General features: G+C 37.3%; 2 protein-coding genes across 3 annotated transcripts; one reads left to right on the top strand and one right to left on the bottom strand.

Moving 5' to 3' along the window:
* Positions 1–762: 762 nt before the first annotated feature.
* Positions 763–6,327, bottom strand: LOC104117373 (cystathionine beta-lyase, chloroplastic-like). Its single transcript, XM_009628419.3, has 13 exons — positions 6,211–6,327; positions 5,569–5,725; positions 5,217–5,353; positions 4,985–5,055; positions 4,816–4,907; positions 4,369–4,456; positions 4,181–4,292; positions 3,868–3,964; positions 3,692–3,773; positions 2,774–2,891; positions 2,110–2,217; positions 1,903–2,005; positions 763–1,212 (listed from the first exon to the last, which is right to left on the bottom strand). Exons 1-13 carry the CDS (start codon positions 6,271–6,273, stop codon positions 1,037–1,039), a joined length of 1,404 nt encoding a protein of 467 aa, XP_009626714.1. The 5' UTR covers positions 6,274–6,327; the 3' UTR covers positions 763–1,036.
* A 787-nt stretch (positions 6,328–7,114) lies between these two features.
* LOC104117372 (ASI1-immunoprecipitated protein 1-like) lies at positions 7,115–15,233 on the top strand. 2 transcript variants are annotated; one of them, XM_033661597.2, is made up of 3 exons: positions 7,115–7,266; positions 14,205–14,698; positions 14,792–15,233. In XM_033661597.2, the coding sequence occupies exons 2-3, from the start codon at positions 14,255–14,257 to the stop codon at positions 14,873–14,875; spliced, it is 528 nt and encodes a 175-aa protein (XP_033517488.1). In that variant the 5' UTR covers positions 7,115–7,266; positions 14,205–14,254; the 3' UTR covers positions 14,876–15,233. The 2 variants fall into 2 exon arrangements, with proteins under 2 accessions (XP_033517488.1, XP_009626712.1); XM_009628417.3 differs by having other exon boundaries at positions 7,117–7,266; positions 14,811–15,233.
* The last annotated feature ends 306 nt before the right edge of the window (positions 15,234–15,539 follow it).

Below are 15,539 nucleotides of genomic sequence, written 5' to 3' on the forward strand. Positions count from 1 at the left end.
CAAAGCACGCAGGTATTGGTGTCAATGGCTATGGAATCATTTCACGAAGGGAAATTTGTCATTCAACTCTTTCTTTAGTTGTTGCAAAAAGGTTGACTTTTAAGTAGTAGTCTCGTGTATTTATGATTTTATTCTCTGCCTTGCCCAGAATATGACTTGGCACCTTTTGTTAAAAATTTTTTGTCTTCAACAAAACCACCAAGAAGTTGCTAACTTTTATTCTTTTTGATCAGTAAGGTTTCTAAGTTTTAATATTGAGAATGAAATAAAAATAAGTTGAGAGAAGAGGCACACTTTAGTTGCACATAATATTTTCAAGATAAAAGATGGAGTAGTTAAAGTTTTATGGTTACTCTTAAAAGACATGGAAGTATCTACAAACAATAGCTTCCCTGCAATAGATGCTAAAGAAGAAAGGAAAACAAAAAAAGGCTCATCTACAAAAATCAAAATGGAGGTCTCATGCGTCTGGTTTTAGATGTATAGGTGACGCTAAATTGAATGTATGCTGCTTAGGAAGTGGAATGGGTTTCAACTTTTCATAGTGCCATGGGGAAGGAAAGAGAATTCAGCCACCACATTTTCATTGTTTAGATGACTTTTTAAGCCTTGCTATAATCAATTTTTGCTGTTGGTTTAGATTCAGATATATGCCTATTTGTTGTTTAATTGGTTTAGTTTGTTATGTGTGACAGTTGACAGCTGTTTTCTTGTCATTAAATGCTCTGGATTATTATAGAGTCAGATAAAAGAGTAGAAATATTCGACTGTTGAACTTGCGCAGCTTCATTTGCTTATTTCATTCTTTCCAGAACCAACAAGTGCAGAAACAACAAGATGACATTTAACATCAGGCCTTTCATCACCTTTAGTTAAGCCAACTCTTTTGATTTTATGAACTAAAATCAAACTGACAACTAAATGAGAGAGCACACGTTGAGAATACAGAGTGCCAGCTAGTGATCGCGTGATGCAACAGGCATTTATTTCGAAGGGCATCAAGATTGGCATGAGATAAACTCTAGTGCTTCTCAAGTTATGCTGGCCCAGTTCTAAGTGCATTGTCTAGATCGGCTATCAAATCGTTAACATCTTCAATCCCAACAGAAATTCGAACTAGATCCTTAGTAAGACCTCTAGACTCGCGTACTTCAGCAGGTATAGCCACATGCGACATGAAGCAAGGCAGACATATGAGTGACTTCACACTTCCTGCAAATTTGGGGGGGCCAGAAATGAGGATTGAGTCAAAGTAAAATGTACTAATAGAACGGATGGCATGTAAATGAGGCATACTTTGCAGATTTAAACACCCACCCTTCTAGCAAGAACAAAGATAGCTCACTAGGAAATCATTCACTTCAGTCTGTAACTTCATCCTGTGGACTGCAGGTTTTTCGTTACAGCCAACAAAAGGATACTTTTTTTGCTTTTCGATGGTAGAGTAATTTACAAATTTCCTTATATCCTTTTTATTCTCTGCTTATTTTAAGGGGGTATAATGGACTGAGCGATAACTCTATAAAAAAATTAATGTCTGAATCTCAGCTATTTTTCCTCAAGTAAACTAGCCTAAGAGGGAACTGATTCGACACACTATTCCAAAGGAATTCACTTCCAGAGCTAAAATGGAAGTGCTAATAAATTTCTGCATTTAATATCACATGCAGCGTCGGTATTTCTTACTTCTCGATCTATTCTATTATAGAGGTTCATAATGAATTAAGATTATCTATCCATTTTCCTTCCCTGAGCTTTACAGTGACAAAGCAAATGTTGCCTTTGTTAAAGAAGACAAAAGTGCAGATGTAAAAGTTGAGATGCGATTTTTATGCATTTTCTATAGGTAAAATTTGAACTTTAATATTGGAAAGAGAGGATAGAGCACAAAATGAAACTCACCAAAACTGACAGTAATGCTGAAGTATTTAGTAGCCTCAACTACATGCTTAGAGAGTGCCAATGACCCTGTAAAAAAACTCAGCACAGATCCTGCACCCTTGGTCTGTACCACCAGCATGAAAAAGTCAAATGCCAACTGAAAACATAAAGAATATTGCTGCTAAACTTAGAAAAGTAAAAGTTAGGAATAAATAATGATCAAAATACCTGAGAATAGTGCAAAGATCTACCAGGATGGTCGGGAAGACCAGCGTAGTTAACCTTCTTTACTCGAGGATGAGATGATAGAAATTCAGCAATCTTTTGTGCATTTTCCTGCCATATTGTGGAAACACACAGCGCCCATATATAATGTAACTTCGACAGAATGTTTTCTGAATGCTATGATTGTCAGGCAAGCAATCAGCCAATCACCAGTAAAAAGTATAAATAAGAGGAAAATAGAACTCTGAATTCAAGCAAAAAGAAAAAGATAGCAAGAGAATTCTCAAATAGGAAGCGGAAATATTCCAAAAAGGACATCTAATACATGAACCTTTAAAAATTACTACAGGGGGAATAGAGCTCCATCAACTAGTAAACTGTAAAAGGAAGTCATACAATTTATAAAGGACAAAATTTCCCTTTGTTGAATTTCTTACTGGAATTTCATACATTGTCCTCTTTTATCGCCTTCAATTATCATATTTCCACATCTAATGGAGTGCATATGAGGGTTTATGAGTAGGTGTATGTCAATAGTCCCAAAAGTTTCTCGCCCTCTCTTGGAACAGGAATAATATATTTGGCGTGGGAAGGTATATGTCTGTGACAAAAGTGGTATAGCAAGTAATCACGGCACAGAAAGCTAAAAAGCAAGCAAATTTAATACCTGCTGCTTTAATACACGCAGCGCCATTGTTTTGATCCCTCTTAAACAAAGCCAGCAATCAAATGGGGCTAAGCCTGCACCTTCTGAATTTTGAAGGAAGTACACATTCTTTGCCAAGCTGGTTTAAATGAAAGATTATTAGCACAACATAAAATATACACAAAATAGTCAGTGAGACACAATGCATTGACATCATTTGCTTTTGTTTATAAATTATATATATAACTATGTGTAAATTGAACATCCGATCAAGTCAATGAGCTAATGTTAACCTTCACATTCGGTTAAAAGAGACAGGACTGCCTACAGAAAAAATATGTTATGGACCAGGAGCTATACACAATTTTCTCACACTCAGTTTGCTGAGAGAGCTGCATAAGGGGAACTTATCATAGGCAATAAATTAATTCGATACTACAATATCTGAACAAGATATGTCGAAAAAATGTGAATTCAATTGCTTATATGTGCTGGGATTAAAATTTCTGAGAATCGTCAGGTGATTAAATCTTTTAGGAGAAATGACCTAACAAGAAGGTAACATCATTTGTCACCTTTGAAAAAATCATATATTTTTAAAAATAAAATTAGCATTTAATTCGAAGTAAAACATGACTTTTGCACTCCAAACTACTATTTTATAGATATTCCTAGTGTTCTATGGAGGTATGTTAATAACTTCCCAAGAGACCGAGTATGCAATAAAGACTTAGTAATTGAGACTTCAGGTAATATTGAATATACTAAGCCAGATGACCTAATAAGAAGGTTGCTTTTCAAGTATTTTACGTTTGATCTCCTTAATCTGATAGGTTTGACCATTAAAGCAACTCAAGGAAACCAAGGATGACATGAGAAAATATGATAATCGTAAATCAAGCCATGAAACCAATATGATCATATGAAAGAAGAAAATACCTTTCTCCTTTAACAGCGAGTACACCTCCCATCAGATCACTATGTCCAGATATAAACTTAGTAGCTGAATGCATCACAAAATCTGAGAAATAACAAACCATTTAAGGTAATCAGCATCTTGCGAATGTTACCACGAGAAAGTTCATGTTACCTTAATAAGAAGTATTTGTAGATACCTGCTCCGAGCTCCAAAGGATGGGACAGTACAGGGGACATGATACTGTTATCTACCAGTACAAGAGCCCCATGTGCATGAGCCATCTCAGCTATTTTCTGGAAAAAGTCAGTATGACAAAATGCATATAAGAAAAGTGAGTAATTATCTATTGAAATTCTTTTGATGAAGTACTTAGTCTCATTGACGGCATCAAGAAGATTCAGTGAGTATAAATTATGAATTGATATTTAATAGACTTCAACATATCAGCAATCAAGTAAAGAGGGAAACAATATTTGCATAGTCTACATATGCCAAAACCGGTTACTCACACGAATATCACAAATTTGTTGACGAGGGTTGGTTGGACTCTCCAGCCATACAAGCTTTGTATTTGGTCCAATTGCAGAGGCAACCACGTCTAAGTTAGTTGTATCCACCCGTCTGTTAACAAAGTAAAGGTTAAAACACTAAAAACCAAATAGAGAACTAAGTTCATTCAGAAAAAAGAGATACTAACTTCACTATAACTCCAGTTTTTGGAATTACTTGTGACAACAGGCGGTCAGAACCACCATACATATCATCACCAGCCACAATCTCTTCACCTAAGAAATTAGCATTGGTAGAGTTAAAGACGTTCTATAGCTAGGAATCCGTAGCTTGTGGAGATACTAAACCAACTTGCAATAACATGTCTGTTGAAAATGAAGTCAGTAACAAATATTAATAAAGAAATAACTAGCAAAAAGAAGGTATCTCTTGCTTTTTCATGGGGCGAGGGGGGTTGGAGGGAGAGAAAAGAACATGCAAACACAATTAAGGTCTAAAAAAAAAGGCATAAAGCATCTCTCATGAGCACAATTAACTTACAAGCAAAAGCGGTATCCACAATTTTGTCTCAGAATAAACCAGATATGTATATTGTTCAGCCTTTCTAATTTTGTATGAAGAATTTTGCAAGTACCAGTTCCAAGAAGGCGAGCTACAGCTGCTAAAGCAGTCATTCCACTAGTAAAGCAAAATGCTCTATCTGCTTTCTCAAGCTTGGCAAGGAGCCTGAAAAGTTGAAAGGAGATAATGGTAAAACACAGAAAATGTTAGCACATAAGTTCCTATTAGTAGTTGTAACATACTTTTCCAGTACATCCCGTGTTGGATTTCCGCTCCGTGTATAATCATAAGGTCCAAATTCCGTGGCTGAAGGCTGCATAAGGATGTATAGTTTTTCATGACTCATGCAAATGAGGAAAAGTTATTAAAATATCATTTATTTATACAAAAATGAATTGCTTGTTGAGTGAAAATGCAGCCTCAAAGTCATATAATGAAGTAGATTTCATTGCCCAAGAGCTCACTCAAACTTACTTGCTTAAAAGTAGACGTTTGATACAGTGGAGTACTCATAGCATCATAAGGATCAAACTCATTGCTGAAGTTCATAAGCATTGTTGAAACACTAGGCTCCCCAATTTCAATATCAGGTAATTCCGTAGCATCCATATCTGCCATCAGTTAATATGTACTATAAGTCCTGAGAATAAAAAGGGCAGCCCGGTGCACTAAGCTCCCGCTATGCGCGGGGTCCAGGGAAGGGCCGGACCACAAGGGTCTATTGTTAGCCTTACCCTGCATTTTTGCAATAGGCTATTTCCACGGCCTGAGAATAAAGAACTAAAAACATTTTTATTCTTTGGCTACAAATAAATTTGGTACATACCGTCCGTTAAGTCAGCAACACAATCGACCAAAGCTGCTGTAGAGACATCCATCTCTCTGTCTCTTGAGCAATTCAATTGGAATTTTTTCACCCTTAATGTTTGAGTTCCATTCTCATTCAAGTTTGCTTTGCAAACACAAGTCACTGGACATTTTACCTGTACATTAGCACAACCTTCTATCAGATGCAACATTTTCTTGATAGGCTGCCAAAGAAATTACCAAGTGGAGTAGTCCAGTATTCAAAACAATTAGAATAAAAAAAGGACAACCCGGTGCACAAAGCATTCGACGTTCACGCAGGGTGAAGTACCGCACTCCAAAGGCTGTGATGTAGGTAGCCTACCTGATGCAAGCATCAGTGACTGATTCTACGGCTCGAACTCGTGAGTTATAGGCCACACGGAGACAAAACAATAAGAATAAGAAACAAAAAGAAAGAGAATTTTCTTTGCACATAGAGATTTTCTTTAAGCTAATACCAGCATAAAAAAAGTTCTTTTTTTTTTTGGTTTCTCAAGCTTAAATTAACTTAATATACAACCCAATTCAAGATTTTGTATACTCTTTCTACCCTAACAATTATTTTTTATTCCAGAAACAAGACAAGATTTTGTGTATAGAGGAAGTGGCAGGTAAATACTTGGTTGTTAAGGTAAGCAGGTAGAGTAGTGAAGGCAGATTTGGGAGACAGAGATGATGCCATTTTTAGTACACTGAGCAATGTTATGAGTGAGGTTTAATGTACTTTGTTTACCTATATATAGGAGGCAGAAATTTTGTCCATTTTACCAGTGCCTACATAAGTGGAACAAACTAAAGATAACAGGCCCTATTCCTAAGTGATGGCTAAAGAAGAATACTCAGAATATTTCTCTCTTTCTTCACTCTACATTTGACATGTGTTACTGCACAAGAAGTTTCTAACTAACAAGTAGACTGTTACTCTGGAGATTTGGACTGAGATCTTCCGACATTAAAGCACAATTTGGATTTGTTCATATCAAGCTTTGTTTCGGCCAATACACCCTTTTTCATGTGCATGGAATAGTTTATGCATATCCTAACTAATGACCACTGCCACACCCTTAGTTGCTAATCTTACCATTTTTTCCCAAAAAGAAAAAATAAAATGCCCTTAATTTCAAATAAATAGGCGCAAATTTCCTAATGAGAGTTCATTACACAAATAGTCACTCAATTATTTGAAATTACCTAATAAAGTCATATTATTTTTGTTTGTAAAAGAAATGTCACTCAACTAGATTTTTTAAATTTTTGATAGTCCGATGCTTATTTTACCCTCTATAAAGGGGATGACGGAATTGAATTAGTTTCAGTATCATTTATCAGATTGAGCTAATTTGTTATAAAATCATTAACCCGATCTAAAGCTCAAACAATGCCGCATTAGTCCCAAAAAAATATTCCCCTATAGTTTGTAATCGCAAACTATATTTATAATATTTTTAAATTTTTTTAATCGTGACTAGTCAGCAATTTAAAAGGAAAAACAATATGACATGCAAAAGAGAGCCCTTAATAAAACGTACCAATTTTTTCCCGAAAAGAAAATAAAACGCTCTTAATTTCAAAATAAATAGGCGCAATCTTCTTCATTAGCAGTTTGAAAAAAACTGAAGACTCTGTGGAGACTCATTGGGGCTGCTCCAATTTCCTTCTTTCCAAGTTCCAACTGGTAAAATGGCGAAACCAAAACCCTTTTCCATTCTCTTTTCTCAATAATTTTTAATCATGTTTTTTCTCTGATTCACTACTCATATAGGTTTACATTTTTCTTTTTATTGATTCAAACAGTTGCTTTTATGATTACAATTCAATATTATGTTTGTTGTGGGTTTTCTTGTTAGGATAATTGTTAACCATAATGATGTTTTCCTTGAAACTTAAAAAAGGAAGAGTTTGTCCTGCTTTACAATATGCATATGTGCGTTTTTTTGGTAATGTTAAAGTTTCTGGATTTTTGAGTTTCTCTTTCAAGGTGTGTACTTGACTATCTGTTTGAATTCAATACAATTGTGTGCATTTTATTACTACATCTGTCCCAATTTATGTGATGTTGACTGGGCATGGAGTTTTAGATAGACAAAGACTTTTGAAACTTGTTATCTAAATCAAGTTATAGATATTTGTGTGACTATAAATCATTTCTAAATATAAAAATGTATCATTCTTTTTGGGATGGACTAAAAAGGAAAGAGTATCACACAAGTTGGAATGACGAGAGTACTAATTTTGAAGATTTTATGATGTTTAGTGTGGGGTCCAGTCTCATAATAAAACAAAGAAAAAAGGAGATTGTAGGGTGGATCCCCGTAATGAAGAAAAAAGAAAAAGATTGTGGGGTCCATCCCCATAATGAAGAAGAAAAATCTGCAAGATGCCAAAATTAGTAGTTGACACCGAAACACGTTTTTTGACCAAAATTAGTTTTGGTTACGACATTTCTTCCTATAAATAGAAGCCTTCAGCTTCTCATTTTACACACCCATCTCAGAGAAAAATATATCTGAGAGTTAGAAAGAAAGAGTGATATTTCACAGACAGGTTATAAGAAAATGGTCAAAAATAAATAAATAGAGAGTGAGCAATATTGTAGTGAGGTGAGAATATCAAAAGAGGGTTATTTCTTTTGAGTGTTGTAGTGGTCTTTGGAGTATTTTACTCGGACCTACAAAGTGTAAAATTCCTTGCTATAGTGATATCAGTTGCTCGTCTCGGGGCCGCGGTTTTTTTCCCTTATTCAAAAGGGTTTTCCATGTAAAAATCTTGGTGTCGTAGTCACTCTTTTATTCTTGTTAATTATCGTATCTCGATGCTACGTTATTATTCCGCTTTTATTACTGTGAATATTATTTCTGTAGGGGGTTTATTCCCAACAAGTGGTATCAGAGCACATGTTCTCCTCGTTCATAGAAATACTATTCACTGTCGGTAGTACTATACTCGGTAAAAAATAAAAATGTCCGGAGTAAAGTATGAGGTAGCAAAATTTAACGGAGATAGCGGTTTCTTAACATGACAAAGAAGGATGAGGGATCTGCTCATCCAACAAGGATTACACAAGGTACTAGATGGTGATGCCAAAAAGCCTGATACCATGAAAGCTGAGAATTGATTTGACTTGGATGAAAGGGCTGCTAGTGCAATCAGGCTGCACTTATCAGATGATGTGGTAAATAACATCATTGATGAAGACACCGCATGTGGCATTTGGACAAGGTTGGAAAGCTTATACATGTCCAAAACGCTGACAAATAAATTGTACCTGAAGAAGCAGCTATACACCCTACACATGGGTGAAGGTACGGATTTTTTGTCACATTTAAATGTGTTTAACGGACTAATCACACAGCTCGCCAATCTCTGAGTGAAAATCGAAGAAGAAATAAAGCCATCTTGCTGTTGAACTCATTGTCATCTTCGTACGATTATTTGGCAACAACCATCCTGCACGGTAAGACTACCATTGAGTTGAAAGATGTCACATCGGCTCTTCTACTCAATGAAAAGATGAGAAAGAAGCCTGAAAATCAAGGACATGCTCTCATCACAGAAGGTAGAGGCAGGAGTTATCAAAGGAGTTCGAGCAACTATGGTAGATCCGGAGCTCGTGGGAAGTCTAAGAACCGATCCAAATCAAGTGCCAGAAATTGCTACAATTGTGATCAACCAGGTCACTTCAAAAGAGATTGCCCAAATCTAAGGGAGGGTAAAGGTGAAAGCAGTGGCCAGAAGAATGACAACAACACAACCGCCATGGTGCAAAACAATGATAATGTTGTCCTCTTTATAAACGAGGAAGAGGAATGCATGCACTTATCAAGTCCAGAATCGGAATGGGTGGTTGATACAACATCTTACCATGCCACACCGGTAAGAGATCTTTTTTGCAGATATGTGGCAGGTGATTTCGGCCTTGTAAGAATGGGTAACACAAATTACTCAAAGATTGCGGGGATTGGTGACATTTGTATCAAGACAAATGTCGGATGCACATTGGTTCTAAAGGACGTGCGACATGTACCTGATTTGCGGATGAACTTGATCTCGGGAATTGCTTTAGACCGAGATGGATACGAGAATTATTTTGCAAATCAAAAGTGGAGAGTCACCAAGGGATCATTGGTGATTGCAAAGGGAGTTGCTCGTGGCACGTTGTACAGGACAAATGCAGAAATATGCCAAGGTGAATTGAACACGGCACAAGATGAGATTTCTGCAGATTTGTGGCACAAAAGATGGGTCATATGAGCGAGAAGGGATTGCCGATTCTTTCCAGGAAATCACTCATTTCTTATGCCAAAGGTACAACAGTAAAACCTTGTGACTACTGTTTATTTGGTAAGTAACATAGAGTCTCATTTCAGACATCGTCTGAAAGAAAATTGAATATACTTGATTTGGTATATTCTGATGTTTGTGGTCCAATGGAAATTGAATCAATGGGCGGTAACAAATATTTTGTTACTTTTATTGATGATGCTTTACGAAAATTATGGGTTTATATTTTGAAAACCAAAGATCAGGTGTTTTAAGTTTTCCAGATGTTTCATGCTATGGTGAGACAGGCCAAAAGCTAAAGCGTCTCCGAAGTGACAATGGAGGTGAGTACACTTCAAGTGAATTTGAAGAGTACTGTTCGATCCATGGGATCGGACATGAAAAGACAATTCCTGGAACCCTACAACACAATGGCGTAACCGAAAGGATGAACCGCACCATTGTGGAGAAGGTGAGAAGCATGCTCAGAATGGCTAAACTACCTAAGTCATTCTGGGGTGAAGCAGTTCAGACAGCCTGTTACCTGATCAATAGGAGTCCATCAGTTCCGTTGGCCTTTGACATCCCAGAGAGAGTATGGACCAACAAGGAGGTGTCCTACTCGCATCTGAAGGTGTTCGGCTACAGGGCTTTTGCACATGTACCAAATGAGCAGAGAACAAAGCTGGATGATAAATATGTTCCATGCATATTCATCGGATATGGAGATGAAGAGTTCGGGTACAGATTGTGGGATCTTACAAAAAAGGTCATTAGAAGCAGAGATGTAATCTTCCGAGAAAGTGAAGTTGGAGCTGTAGATGATCAATCATAGAAGACAAAGAATGGTATAATCCCTAACCTTGTTACCATTCCTTCTTCTAACTATCCCACAAGTGCAGAAAGTACGACAGACGAGGTTGCCGAGCAGAGGGAGCAACTTGGTGAGGTTATTGAACAGGGGGAGCAACTTGATGATGATGTCGAGCAAGTGGAGCACCCCACTCGGGGAGAAGAACAACCTCAACCTCTGAGGAGATCAAAAAGGCCAAGGGTAGAGTTATGCAGGTACCCTGCCACAGAGTATGTCCTCATCAGTGATGATGGGGAGCCAAAAAGTCTTAAGGAGGTGCTGTCCCATCTAGAAAAAACCAGTGGATGAAAGCCATGCAAGAAAAGATAATCTCTACAGAAAAATGGCACGTACAAGCTGATTGAACTTCCAAAGGGTAAAAGACCACTCAAATGCAAATGGGTCTTTAAACTCAAGAAAGATGGAAATGGAAAGCTGGTCAGATACAAAGCTCGATTGGTGGTTAAAGGCTTCGAACAGAAGAAAGATATTGATTTTGACGAAATTTTCTCACATGTTGTCAAAATGACTTCTATTCGAACAATTTGAGCTTAACAGCTAGCCTAGATCTTGAAGTAGAGCAGTTGGACGTGAAAATTGCATTTCTTCATGGAGATTTGGAAGATGAGATTTATATGGAGCAGCCAGAAGGATTTGAAGTAGCTGAAAGGAAACACATGGTGTGCAAACTGAATAAGAGTCTTTATGGGTTGAAGCAGGCACCAAGGCAGTGGTACAAGAAGTTTGACTCATTCATGAAAAGTCAAACTTACACAAAGACATATTCTGATCCATGTGTATACTTCAAAAGATTTTTCGAGAATAACTTTATTATATTATTATTGTATGTGGATGACATGTTAATTTTAGGAAAAAAACAAGGAGCTTATCACAAAGTTGAAGGGGGATTTGTCCAAGTCATTTGATATGAAAGAGTTGGGCCCAGCACAACAAATTCTCGGTATGAAGATAGTTCGAGAGCGAACAAGCAGAAAGTTGTGGCTGTCTAAGGAGAAGTACATTGAACGTGTACTGGAACGCTTCAACATGAAGAATGCTAAACCAGTCAGCACATCTCTTGCTAGTCATCTAAAGTTAAGCAAGAAGATGTGTCCTACAACAGTAGAGGAGAAAGGGAACATGGCTAGCTTTCCTTATTCTTCAACAGTCGAAAGCTTTATGTATGCAATGGTATGCACCAAACTTGATATTGCTCATGCAGTTGGTGTTGTCAGCAGATTTCTTGAAAATCTAGGAAAAAAACATTGGGAAGCAGTCAAGTGGATATTGAGGTACTTGAGAGGTACCACAGGAGATTGCTTGTGTTTTGGAGGATCTGATCCAATCTTGAAGGGCTACACAGATGCTGATATGGCAGGTGATCTGGATAATCGTAAATCTACTACAGGATACCTGTTTACATTTTCAAGGGGAGCTATATTATGGCAGTCGAAGTTGCAGAAGTGTGTCGCACTCTCTACAACTGAAGCAGAGTATATTGTCGCTACTGAAGCTGGCAAGGAGATGGTTTGGCTGAAACGGTTCCTTCGAGAGCTTGGATTGCATCAAAACGAGTATGTCGTCTATTGTGACAGTCAAAGTGCAATAGACCTGAGCAAAAATACCATGTATCACGCAAGGACGAAGCATATCGACGTGAGATATCATTGGATTCGAGAAAGAATAGAGGATGGATCTATACAGGTCAAGAAGATCCATACAAGCGAGAATCCTTCGGATATGCTGACTAAGGTGGTACCAAGAGACAAGTTCGAGCTATGCAAAGAACTTGTCGGCATGCACTCAAGCTAGAAGTCCGGTGTTACCTCATTTAGGTGAATGGGTCTGGAGGGGGAGATTTGTGGGGTCCAGTCCCATAATGAAACAAAGTAGAAGATTGTGGGGTGGATCCCCGTAATGAAGAAAGAAGAAAAAGATTGTGGGGTCCATCCCCATAATGAAGAAGAAAAATCTGCAAGATGCCAAAATTAGTAGTTGGCACCGAAACACGTTTTTTGACCAAAATTGGTTTTGGTTACGACACTTCTTCCTAAAATAGAAGCCTTCACCTTCTCATTTTACACACCCATCTCAGAGGAAAAATATATCTGAGAGTTAGAAAGAAAGAGTGAGGTTTCACAGACAGGGTATAAGAAAATGGTCTGTGAAAAAAAATAGAGAGTGAGTGATATTGTAGTGAGGTGGGAATATCAAAAGAAGATTATTTCTTTTGAGTGTTGTAGTGGTCTTTGGAGTATTTTACTCGGACCTACAAAGTGTAAAATTCCTTGCTATAGTGATATCAGTTGCTCGTCTCGGGGACGTGATTTTTTTTTCTTATTCAAAAGGGTTTTCCACGTAATAATTTTGGTGTCGTAGTCACTCTTTTATTCTTGTTAATAATCATATCTCGGTGCTACGTTATTATTCCGCTTTTATTACTGTGAATATTATTTCTGTAGGGGGTTTATTCCCAACACTTAGCACATTTGTCAAGTAGGTTGGGTTGGATCACGGAGATTGGGGACCGGAAAAATACGAATAATATTAGCCTTATGATCTAGATACGTTCCATTAAAGAGCAGCTTATTTCAAAGGAAGAAAAACCAAAATGTTTTACCATTTTTAATGGTCGCATCATGGAGATAATTTGATTCTTATTCTTCTGTGCTTATTAAGGTTGTAATGGCATTAGTTGAAGCAAACATTGATGGGGAAATCTTCATTCTTTTGCTGATTGAAGCTCCATTTAGGGAGGCTTTCTCTATAGGCTAGTAGCAGAGCCACATAGTCCTAGTTATCCTGAAAATATGGAGCATTAGTAAGATTACTATCAGGAATGAATGGAAAGGTGGTGCCGTAATATTGTGTTTGCAGAGTTCTAATAATAGAAGGGGAACCTTGGAGCAACACTAAAATTGTCTCCATGTGACCTATAGGTTACGAGTTCGAGTTGTGGAATTAACCACTATCTACATCACACTCCTAGACTTGAGCTGCCCGTTAGAGTTTTGATTTTAACTAGTCAAGCTTTTATGTTGGAAACTTTTTGTTTTAGTAACAAATAGTGACATTCATGTGTTCATTATGGTGTGGTTTTCCCGTGGATTGGCAAATTGTTTGTTGGAGTGATGAGTATTATAGCTGTTTGAGAGTTGAGACGGATGTGGTAGTCTGAGGCATGATAATCTGGTTAACTCTTCAGCTGATAGATTTGAAGTTTAAGTTCTCAGCTGATAGATTTTTACATTAAGATGGTTACTTTTTACTTTTTGTTTGTATTTGCATAATATTGGCATGGGATGATTTAAATGGAGTAACGTGGCAGTGAAGATTCATCATATAGCCGACTCCAACTTGTTTCATTGTTTGGCACTGAGGCATAGTTGTTGTTGTTGATGTTAATTTGCTTCACTTGCAATTGGATGATTTTCGGTAACATTATCATTATGGGACCTTCAAAATAATGTTTAAAGTATGTTTTACTTGTTTTTATGAAGGTGCTGGCGAATTGCTTGTATTTTTTTGGGAAATTCAATTTCTACTTCTCATGGAAGCTTTAATGGAAGAGTGTGCTTCCTTTGAGGATAAAGTGAAACGTACCATATATATTGACAACCTTTCGCCTTTAGCCAAGGAGTCTGTGCTTAAAGCTGCACTTGATCAATTCGGGAATGTCATTCAAGTTGAGTTTATAAGAAGCTACCTTGAGATGAAAGGCATGGCGTGCGCTGCTTTAGTAGAGATGCAGAGTGCAAAAGAGGCAAAAACAATAATCTCTGAGATACGCAATTCCCCATTCATGATCTCGGGCATGCCAAGGCCTGTTAGGGCATGTTCTGCTGTAGCAGAGATGTTTGATGACCGTCCAAGGAAACCTGGTAGGAAGATAGTGTGTCGTTGGTTGAAAACCAGTGATCCTGATTTTGAAGTGGCCATGAAGATGAAGCTTATTGTTAGGAAGCATGCAAAAGAGGTCAACTTTCTGCTGAAGGTAAATTTCCAATTTTAGTTCTTCTTCAATCGTTCACATAATTTGGATTTGTGGCTATAATCCAAGTACTGTATTATACATTGTTGTCTCAAGGGTCCGTTGTCTCATGTAGCGTCAATTGGAGGAGGAAGAAGAACTGGCGAAAGAGCAGTCAGAGTCACTGAATATAATCTATAGTAAGTTTGAACTCATAGAAGATGTCACTAAAAGTGGAACTGCTACTCGATTGGCGAAGCATTATAAAATGCGTAGTGCAGATGTTGACCGTTAATCAACATCCTCATCCAACATTTTGCACAGGAAACTTGTAGAGATATAAAGATTCAACTGTTAGACGAACGATATATTTTGCTTTTTGTAGAGGACTTTTTTCCGGGCCAGTGGAAGAGCTTAGTATATATTACCTATTCATGTGCTCTTGAATTGTAATTGTTGGTCTGGAAGGCATGTGAACCTGCAGTCAGTTAGCTTTTAGCTAAATAGAATGTTTTTTTCTTATTTTTGGTGGAAGGCCGAAGAAGCTAGTTGTAAGCAATGCAAATCTGATGTGTCATAGCAAAATAAATTACGTAAGCACCAATTTGTTTTACGTCTCTTTATTATTTAACAAGATGTAACTATTTTCCACCGGGAGTCATGAACATAATCACATCTTGTTCTTAAAAACAGATAGTAATTGCGAGTGTCTCATAGACTAATACAACTTATAAATCGCAATCAGTAAATGCCACTTAAGAATCGTAATTTACCATCACAACTGGAAGATTGCAACGTTTCCCCCGTTTACCTTCTAACTTTGCTTTAAAAATCAAATACCTGCCCACATCTTTGAACTATATAA

This window comes from Nicotiana tomentosiformis, chromosome 4 (genome assembly GCF_000390325.3).
Source record: "Nicotiana tomentosiformis chromosome 4, ASM39032v3, whole genome shotgun sequence".
In the NCBI taxonomy this organism is placed as follows: Eukaryota; Viridiplantae; Streptophyta; class Magnoliopsida; order Solanales; family Solanaceae; genus Nicotiana; species Nicotiana tomentosiformis.

Excerpts from the sequence above, each read along its gene's own strand:
- LOC104117373 (XM_009628419.3), bottom strand. The coding sequence starts at position 6,273 with ATGGCATCATCTCTGTCTCCCAAATCTGCCTTCACTACTCTACCTGCT. Across the intron at positions 5,354-5,568 it reads TGTTGCTGACTTAACGGACG|ATATGGATGCTACGGAATTA; the intron begins GTATGTACCAAA and ends AACTGATGGCAG. Across the intron at positions 2,218-2,773 it reads TGCGTGTATTAAAGCAGCAG|GAAAATGCACAAAAGATTGC; the intron begins GTATTAAATTTG and ends ACAATATGGCAG.
- LOC104117372 (XM_009628417.3), top strand. The coding sequence starts at position 14,255 with ATGGAAGCTTTAATGGAAGAGTGTGCTTCCTTTGAGGATAAAGTGAAA. Across the intron at positions 14,699-14,810 it reads AGGTCAACTTTCTGCTGAAG|CGTCAATTGGAGGAGGAAGA; the intron begins GTAAATTTCCAA and ends TGTCTCATGTAG.